Source organism: Channa argus, chromosome 10 (genome assembly GCF_033026475.1).
Source record: "Channa argus isolate prfri chromosome 10, Channa argus male v1.0, whole genome shotgun sequence".
Lineage (NCBI taxonomy): Eukaryota > Metazoa > Chordata > Actinopteri > Anabantiformes > Channidae > Channa > Channa argus.
The window spans coordinates 24,040,591-24,050,911 of NC_090206.1; the positions used below are offsets into that span (position 1 = coordinate 24,040,591).

General features: G+C 42.7%; 1 protein-coding gene across 1 annotated transcript; it reads right to left on the minus strand.

The window, feature by feature from the left end:
• Positions 1-2,983: 2,983 nt before the first annotated feature.
• Positions 2,984-9,290, minus strand: hopx (HOP homeobox). The gene is made up of 2 exons (XM_067518809.1): positions 8,918-9,290; positions 2,984-3,259 (listed from the first exon to the last, which is right to left on the minus strand). Exons 1-2 carry the CDS (start codon positions 9,068-9,070, stop codon positions 3,182-3,184), a joined length of 231 nt encoding a protein of 76 aa, XP_067374910.1. The 5' UTR covers positions 9,071-9,290; the 3' UTR covers positions 2,984-3,181.
• Positions 9,291-10,321: the final 1,031 nt, after the last annotated feature.

Genomic DNA, 10,321 nt, shown 5'->3' on the forward strand with positions numbered 1-10,321 from the left:
ATAAGATTAATTAATCATGTACCATTACTGTTACCAGCTATTCATTTTAGGTAGTTTCATAATTTTGGGAAGCAAATGGTAAAATGTTAAAAAAAACGCAGACAGTGCTGCAGTATCAGAGACAGACTCAGTAAACTAAAATACATTAAAAAGGTTGCTGCACTGGTTGAAGTAACAGGCGTGAGGCCAGATCAGTGTCACATTAGTGGAGCCTAAAGTCAGGATGCAGAATGTGATGAAGAATAAAGCCTGGCGGCGTCTGAATGACAGATTCCTCGCAGCTCTGCAGAGTCTTCTTAGCAACAGACAAAAACAAGCTGCATTCAAATTCTGCTCACAACTCCATCTGATCTTGTGTCGAACCTTCGGACGCTCGAGTCACGCTGGCACTGCAGCGACTCGAGGCAAACGGCAAGGGAGGCACGAGCATGACCTCTGACCCCTGACCCAACGTGACATTTATTGGTAATCACGAGCCTTTTGTTGTGACTGTATAACATGCATAACGGCATTTACACTTTTGTTTAGTTATGGAAAGTGCGTCTGAAGGATGCTATGGAAGATTACGACATTTGCAAATAATTTTAGCTGTCTCTATTTGTCTTGGGGCTTTTGTTGCTCAACAATCAGATAAAAATGTTTCTTATTTATACACGTCCACTCCCCAATGAAGTCCAATTTCCCCTAGTTTAGCTTCTTGTTTCCTGCTCCACTTGGTGTGAGTGTGTCTGTGGCTTTTCTGTTTTCTGTGGCCAAAGGAAAAGTGTGACAGTGGATCCTAGTTTTGGTGATTAAACGCTGAAAAACGGTCTAAAGAACAGAGAACACACTGAATAAATGCCCTCACAATAGGCAGTTTATTAAAGGTTCGGACTCTACATCAGTGCTGACAGAACAAAGTGCCTTCATAGGATTTTTGTTGTGAATTGGTGCAATACAAGTAAAGTTGAATTGAATGTAACCTTTTGTACAGTATCATATTAGGTTTTATATTGCAGGAATCACCAAAGCTCATTCACATCTGCCGTGGTATAACAAAAAACCAACAGCTACAATGTTGATCAATTCTAACGTTGAGTGTTTTGATGGCGTACGAGCCAACGGGGAGTGGGTTTTGAACGTGTGTGTGTTTTCAGCGAACACGCAGTGTGTGCGTGTTTTTCTTTAGTGGGTGTGACTCATTTTCACAGTTGGCTGAACGGAGAGAAACACCACCAGGCTCAAGAAACGGGCACCGCCGTGTGTGTGTGTGTGTGTGTGTGTGTGTGTGTGTGTGTGTGCTGCGTAGCAACAGTTGTCCTCACAAGCAACTTAAAGTGTGATAATGGGAGGTGATGAGCTTCACCAGAGTTTTGCTGCATAAATTTCATGTTTGTGAGTAAACTGGGAGAAGGTGTGAACATGGACATCAGGGCTAACGTGTAATGTGCAGTGTAAACAGTGTGTGTGTTTTGGGAGCAGTTGAACTACCTGTTGGGTCGGTGTTGGTTTCTGTTGAGCTCATTGTGCAGCGTTCCCACGATCGGTGTTTTGACTCCCAGCTCCTTGGCAGGAAAGCTCATCTCTTCACGCACACACGTCTGGATTTCCGTCCTACCCTGTACAATTCGAAGCTGTATCCTTTCCCACTTTCCGCGAGTGTCTGATTCCATCTGTAGAAACTCATGCAGATTTCTGTTCAAGCATTACTCTCATAGGAGTGCACTTATGTCACCATTACTAAAGAAACTTAATTTTTTTTAGAACAGGACAATGTTCTATTATATCAAGGTTAAGTATGAACTTGTGATTGTAACAATACAAAAAAGAACCGTTTTTTGCTGATGGAAAAAAAAAACACTTGTTTCCTTTGTGGCATCAAAAATGTGAAGTGTTTATGTGACAGAGCAGACATAGTTATTCATATGAAAATTGCAAAACTATTGCAAGGTTGTACAAAACACACACACAAACCATCCTGATTAAATCTGCCAGGCAGGGAAACAACCCAAATAGTGACATTCAGAAATGTTAAACAGCACAAGCAATAATTGTTTAGATCCAGATCAAGTTTTTTTCAATACTTTGTCTTCTGTTTGTTGCTTTTAGCCCTGACTTTATTGGTTCTTGCTGACTTTATTTAGAGCATAGTTTCTATTTTAAAGGGGCCTCAGTAGCTTCCTAAACAGCTCCGGGAGGTGATAGCTGGTGCAATTTCTTGCTAAACCATTCTTACCTGCAGCCGAATCCACATTCATTGGTCTAAGGCTGGGATTCCCCTCCCCACTGCTGATTACCTGTATCAGGTGTGTTCAGTCAATAAAAACCTGGGAGATACCATCTCAGATTAGGATAGGGGGCGTAAAACAGAGCAAATTAGTATCTTCCAGCTTTTGATTGAGCGAACACACCCGGATCCAGGTAATCCGCAGGGGGTGGAAAACCAGCAGCGCACGTGTCCCAGGGGACCAGGATTGGGAACAACTGGTCTGGTAGGTAGAGGAATGTATTTGGACAACAAAAGGAAGGTCAGGGTTTGAATACACACAGTACTTATACCAGTTAGAAAACTGCCTGTCTTGTCCTTTTTAAAGTGTGGACGTTTAACTTTTGCTGAAGCTCGCTGACAGGAAAACGGGGACAATGAAGTGACATCACCTGCCATTTGTTCAGCGGGCTCGTTTGTCCTCTTCCCCTAATCCTCCCTCCCCCCGTCTCCCTTTCTACCACTAGACATTTTCCACATTCATCCCTGGAAGTTGCTGGATGGCGGCCGCTGATTCCAGCAGCGTCTATTGTAATCCCACTGCTTCCGTACATCTTTTAATAGTCCTCTCAACGCTTTGGCGTCTGACTGTACTCCCTGCTGACAGACGCACGTAAACAAAGCTCAGAAACAAAAGAGCCCTGTGTCCAAACACCCCCACCCCTTTTCAAACTCCCTCCCACCATTGTATACACCCAGCTTCCTTTATGTACTTGGACCCAAGTAACCTCAAGTCAGTTTAACTTACAATATGTTTATTTCTGTACACATGGAGGATATGATTGGCAACACCACGCAAACGCCTTCACATTTTGTGAATTAATATAGCTTTATAGATACAAAAAGGGAAAATGGAGACATGGAGAGGGGAATGTGTGAGGACGAGGTGAGGGGGGGGGGTCGAAACACGAGCGTCCAAAAGGTAGTCGGAAAGTCTCAGTCCAACACTGATCCCAGCTTAGCCGGAAGGCCCTCCGCCTCCCTCCACTGTGCGTTACGTAGCTTGAACCATTTCTGGAGGAAACAAAGAGAAAGGACAAACACGACCCGAGGGTGGGGTTAGAGAATGGGCAACAGGAGGATCTGTGCAGACACACGTGTACATTTGGCACAGAACGCTGCAGAGCCTGAAACACAAGGTAACCGGCTTGGCTGACAAGATACAGTCGTGACATGAATATTCCTGAGAAGCTGCACAGGTGGACTGCTGAAAACCATCTGAGCCTCTCCAAATGCATGGTTGTGCTTCTGGTTCTCGGGTGCGTAACGTTTAGACTACAATGGAGACCAGCGTGCAGCAGTTCTCTACGTGACAGATGAAAACATTTGCTGTGGCTATTAACATTCAAATTAGATGCAAAATGTGTCGTCTACACAAAATACATTTTGATGCAGTGAGTATTAATGCTGCTGTGACACCTGCTTGGACAGAGGAACAGTTGACCATTTGGAAGACAGACTTTAGCTTTCGTGTGGAGAATTTGATGAAAACATTGTACAACACAACACTGAAATAACTAAACTTGACTCTCTCCGAAAATAAACCTACTATTAATAATTGTGCTTTTGTGATTTGTGCACTTAACCTGCCAATTTAATATATACACAGCTATAGTTATAACATGTACGGTAACATTTTGCTCCCTTATTTAATATTAGCATGTTAAAGACGCACTATGTCCTAAATGTATTTTATTATTTTATGCTGTACATGTAATTATTTAGAGTTTAGTTTGTAAATTAAATCCATCTCAGAGAACAAAATCCATCTTTTAAAGTTTGGATGTAAAAGTTTATTTGAAAGCTCTGGCTCCTCCCTTATTAACACGATTTTGGGGGAAATGATTTTGGTGAATGTCCTTTTATTTGCCTCCGGTCACAGAACTAAGACAAATAAAGCTCTAACTGAGCCCGTTTCTCAGTGAAAGCCGTCTGCACTCGGCCTGCTAAAACCTTGGCCACATGGCAACTGTGCTGCATGCGTGACCCGTTGTAATGTGGTCTGGGGTTGTCAAGGGAATTGCAACAATTGTGACATCATCTCGATTACGCTGAGAGGAAGGGGAGGGATTCTGCACACCAGTCCTAAGAAACAAGACCCTGGTTGGGTGTGTGAGACATGTGCCGGGGACGGTTTGCACTTAAAATGAAAACAAGCTTCACTCTGTGCTGTGGAATTTCATATTAATGTGGGAAATTTGTGGCAAGTTACAGTTAATAAATGTTTAAACATTTTTTACTCAAGCGCTTGTTGTTAATACCAACTTGGGGGCTCTCTCTTTTTTTGTCCTACGGAGTATCTTTAAATATATTTGAAATCTTCACAGACATGTCATTTCTGAACAATAATGGTGAGATTTATAATCCCACTTACCCATACAACGGTGCCTGTGTCATATTTTCCCATTGACTAGTAACGCATTACATAACAAGGCCTTTTCAACACGACCCTACCTTTAAGGCACTGAAAACAAATGAAACCGTGTGTGAAAAGAAGCCAAGACATGCTGCACAGAGGCTGAAGCACGTTAATGTGAAAAAGAAAAAAGGAGTGGTGGCCGGGGTGTGTCCCTTAAAGTTAAACCTGCCTCCAATGAGAGCTTTGCTAGCAGATCCGAAGCACTCGACAGTTGATGCACGTCAGCAAGGAAAACAGAGACGGCCTTTAAAACCATAATCTGGGAACACACGAGAGGTCTTTTGACTAGGAGCCAGACCTTTGCCTCACCCTGGGTGGGCTGGGCTTCTCAGCAAACCTTTATATACAATGAATGGAAGCACCCTAAATGATGAAGGGGTGGAGGTTCCTGCTTTATGTGCATGTTTCTCAGAGCTGCTCAAAAATTGGGTTGCGTTTCCAGGAACAGCATTTCTGTGATGAACTGAAGCTGCATAGGTGCATCCTGAAAGTCACATGAAGCATTGTTTGTTGTCATAAACCTTCACGTGACTACCAGGATGTTTGACTGTTATTGTCCCTCATCTATAAATGCTGGGCGTGGAACTGCTCATGGATCAAGAACTTTACATTTTCCTGTACTGAGTGTTACACACTTCTCAGGCCACAAAGCTGCAAGGCACACTGACATGATACTATGGTGCTGAGAAGGAGCAAAACTACATGCCCTGTTATTCTGCCGGGCTCTGCTGCCTGAATGAATCAGGCTAGTGGCTCCTAAAGCTGGGGACACACCTGAAGACCGGCTAAGACTTTCACAGACTGGACACTTCACAGATTTCTATTCTAGTGACAGTCAGATGAAAGTAACCGATTTCGGATGATTCTGGACAAACGGGGAATGCGGCCTATAGAACCTACATAAGGAACTGAGGGTAAAATAACATGTCTCCCGCTTCTGTGATGTCATAAGTTGCAGATGCAGTCGTAAATATGTTTAATTCTATTTATTTTTCTCTTTTAATGAAAAGGTCCGGCAGAGACTGGATCTTAAGACTTAAAGAACGAGAGCTGGCATCAGCATCAGTCAAGCTGAGGGTACGTGGGCACAGGTTTATGGTACAGGATGATTCAGCCAATCACCGTGTAGAGGTGATCTTACTCGAATCTGACGCTCCAGCACATACTTCACTCCGGAGATCGTTGTTAGACAAACACTGAACATTTATTGTACTTGCTTCTCAACTTAGCCGATGACAGATCCATTGTACATACAACTTAAAGCACAGTTATCTCACAAGCACGTTTCTCAAAGCATGTCTGAACTCACAGAACTCTGCCTCTACAGCTACACACAGAACCTTTCCCTTTACCTTGCTGTGGTCCACACCTCCTTGTAGTCAGTTCCTCTGCTCCAGCTACCGTGTCACGTCTGCACCCTTCAGTTGCTGAGCTGAACTGCATTCTCTCTTTAAAGGTCTGTTAACGACGGTTGCTGTTTCCTTGACCACTGGTCAACAAACTTAAAAGGCAGCCATCAAAGGCAAACTATCAAACCCATATGATGTCACAAATGACATCATCAGTTCACAAACACACATTACATAAAAACAAGTTACTAAAGTCACTGCAATATGTCAAAAACTGATGTCAGTATCAGAAATGGAGGGAGCATTTCCGCTCCAGATGTGGTACATACCGAAAAAACATTTGTTTTGAATGTCAGGACTGGGAGAACTCAGGTGGAACAGCTGTCCTGACATCTGCCTGTTCTAAAATGTGCAGAGCTGATGTGATACAGACCGTTTTAAAAATCGCGATGAAATCTGCCGCGGGTTTGTTTTTGTGCCTGTGAACCTGCCGCCCTGAGAAATCTAGAGGAACTGGTTTGTGGAGTCAGAAGTCAGAAAAACGTGTTTGATGCACACGAGTTATCAACTGACGAAATGTGTTGACTGGAGCAGATGATTGTGGGAAGGACGCTTGTTTCGGGACGTGTATGAAATCTCTGTCTCAATCTGACATAACTGAAAAGAATCTACATTCAGGGCTTCAGCTAAGCAGATACCCTCACTACTCAATATCTACAACGGGAAATCCACTGTTTTGTCACACAAAACTAGAAAGACATTTTCCAGTGCTCTGTACGTAGTATCAGAGGAACGGTGCTGGAGATGCCTGCATAACTTCAGTTGCTGTTATCGAAGCTTCGAAGCTTCTCATCTGGCCGCTGATGTGACACATGCCTGTTTTACAGTAGGCCAAAGACATTCCTCAGGCAGAGAGCTGCTGGGAGGTGTCTACATGTGAGTAAGCAGTAAATATTCAAGTTAAAGTGAAAGTGCCACTTAGAATCTTTTTTTTTTCATTGATGTTGTAGCTATGCTATTGATAATTATTGTATTTATAATGATAGTTAATAATTTTGTACAATGTACAAACAATAATTGTAATAAACTCCAAAGGCTCAACAGTGTCAACGTGTCAAAGTTCTACAGTCTTGACCATCGGATTGGAACTAACTTGGAAGCAGCCTGGTCAGTTACTGAAGGCCAACAACTGTTTCGGAGTTACGGACAACTGACCTTGGGTCAGTCGTTAATGATCCAGTCAAATCTCTGCTAAGCTCTCAGGAAACAGCCACTGTCACCACTCACAGCCTTTCACTATCTCACTGTTTTTCAAGTAATTTGTGGTCACTCAGTCGTCGTGTTCTGCCCGAGCTGCGTTTGGTTTGGTTCTAGGCCGAAACGCGGATCTACAACCTCTGATGCTGCAGCAGATTGCAGCCAGGTTGATGTGAGCTGCAGCACAGACCTTCAATCTGACTTAAACTACAATCACTCTGGAGGTTTTGTACAATTATTATGTTTGCAGGATCTGCCAGGAGATTTTCTCTTGATTTTTCTCAAATTAAAATGCAATTTGAGCCGTGTTTGGATGGAACCCTTTTTGCTAAACGGATGTTTAGTGCAATCAATGCAAATCTACCCTTGTCTGCAACAAAAAGTATATAACTTCATATTTTTGGTTCCTAATGTTAAAGGTTTGTGGTCAGCATTTGAAATCCTGTACTTTATAAATATGACAATGTTGTTCATTAAGCATAAAATCATGAGTCAAATACAAAAGATTTTAAATGGGCTTTTGCCTAAAATAAGATGGTTTTTAAGAAGTGTCTTGTTTGAATGTTTCTACATCAATCTGCCAGTGGGAACGGCAGCTAATGATGGTTTTCATTAATCTACTAATTGATGTGAATATAGATTAATTTGGGAAACTGTGTGGAAAACACTGCATGTCCAAAGTGATGTTTTGTCTGACTAAAACTCAAAAGACGACATCACATTCTAAAAAATAAAATTCAAATCCTCACATTTGATAAGTCGGGTAACGTTGGTGCGGCACTTTTGCTAAAAATGACAATTTAATCAATTATCAAAGTAGTTAAAGTTAGTGGTGCGTTTGAGGAGTCCAACAAACACTTAACATGTTCATTTTTCTACTGAGGTGATAAATTCAGGTCAGTATGTGTTAAATAAAAATGCAGGATAAACAAGCACTTATAGCAACTTCGTCACTGACTGCATAACGTCAAACTTCAACAACAATCCTATAAATCTAAAAAATCCGCCTAAAATGCATCCTGTGCACGCGATTCTGGGTTCGTAAGACCGAACACGTTTTTTTCCTGAGCAGAGAAGAAACGTGATTGTTAAATGACTTCAGGAGGAAGAACAACCTGGAGCTGCTCCATTGATGATCAACAGGGCGCTGCCTTTGTGGTCAGTGGTTCACTCCAATGAGCGTTATTTCATCACAGGCATCAGCCCTGACACTGTCCAAAAGCCGAACAATTCACTTTTACAATTTAAGGATTCAAAGTCTTGATTGGATTTCAAGTCCTGCACATAAGCATGTTTTTATCTCATGGACAAGTTTATGGTTAGTTCATATAGTTCTAGTTATTTCTTTTTTTAAAGGGGTTTTGCGCAGAGAGACTGGAGACTCCCTGCCCTAAAGGAAATGACTGATATTGTTCAAACGTAGCAGGGTTATAAAAGTATTACTAGAGACATCTTGAAATGAAATATTAAACAAAAATTCCAGAGGAAATAGCGACATACAAAATAATTCCACTTCAAAGCATTTGACGCGCAGAGACGATCTATCATCGATCTATGGGTTTCCAGAAATGGCCATTTAGCAACACATAATCAATAAAACCACACATTCCCACATAAATAAAAACGTGAAATGAGTTTCCTACTCACCAGTGTGTCCTCCACTGACAGTCCGCACTCCGCAGCGATCAGCATGAGCGTCGCTCCGTCCGGATGCTTTCCGTCTCTGTTGAAACTGTTCTCCAGCACTTTGATCTGATCCTCCGACAGCTTCATGAACTCCATCGTTTTAGACGCAGACATACTGCTACGGCTTCCTGCTCTCCGGTCGGTCCCGGGGGTTAAAATAGTTCAGACGCTGGTTGGAGCTTCGAAGCGGGCGGTTAAGGTCGTCGGGACGCGCGATAAGAGAAGGCGCCGCGGTGCGCAAAATACGCAAGGGATTTTAAGCGTGGAAGCGCCAGTGACAGCTCGACGAAAGTGCAAGAGGTGGTGTGCGTGTGCGTGTCTGTGTGTGGAGGCTTTTACTACCGTCAACAGAGGCACGTCATGAGGCCAGTCCCACCGTAAACCCTCCCCCAAACACAACAGGGGAACGAAGAGGAGGAGGCGCAGTAACATCCAGCGACGCTAAACTGATGAACACGTGTGATTCCGGAGAGCAGGTGGACTTACCTTTAGCTGCAGACTAATTATTAATTATTTCCCAATGCGGAGAAGCTCAGGTTACACAAGCAGAAACACACAGCGATGAAGACAGTTGTCTCACTTCATCATTTGAAGCGGGAAAACACAATAGCACAGACATTTTGTTTCTTAACCACTTAGTAAACGTGTTGGCTGGTGCCTCCAAGTTCAACTTAACTATCACCACAGTGACAACTATGAATCATGAAAGAAGAAACCTCTTCTAGTCCGCAGTGATCTCACAAAGTGATCTCTCTGCTGGATGTGTTAGGCCCAACAAGAACGACAGCTGAGTGTGAAGGTTGTTTTCTGGAGTTACAGCAGGACTTTACCCGCGTGTGTGTGTCGGCTTCTGCCCATCAATTTGCCTCCTGAACCACCTCCGATGCCTGGTTTAGACAAGCTCCCTTTTTTCTCCAGCTGGGGTCAACACATTGGAAATGTTCGGATTTAGTGACATCATATTATTTCCATATTTCATTCCACTGTACGTCTGTGCATGTTGTTTAATGATGATACAGAGTCTTTAATCCTGGCTCCTATTTAAAAGAAACACCTTAAAGAAGGGTGACAGTCAGAAAAATACACAGAAGACTATAAAATCTCATGTCCACATGCTGTGCGTGAATCCTACAGGGGTGTGAGAGCAATTTTCTATTCTCTGTTCCATCAGCTTTCTCATCATCGATGAAAGGTGTTTAAAGCAACAGGCAGAAACGTGACAGGACAAAAAATAACACACCGCGTGTATAAAGACATAATTGAACTCACTGTGGTTTAACGCCAAGAACCGCAAGCTGAAAAATAAAGGATAAAGTAATAATTCCCACTTTCAGCTTAATCTGCTCTGGTCTCTGTTCATTAAAA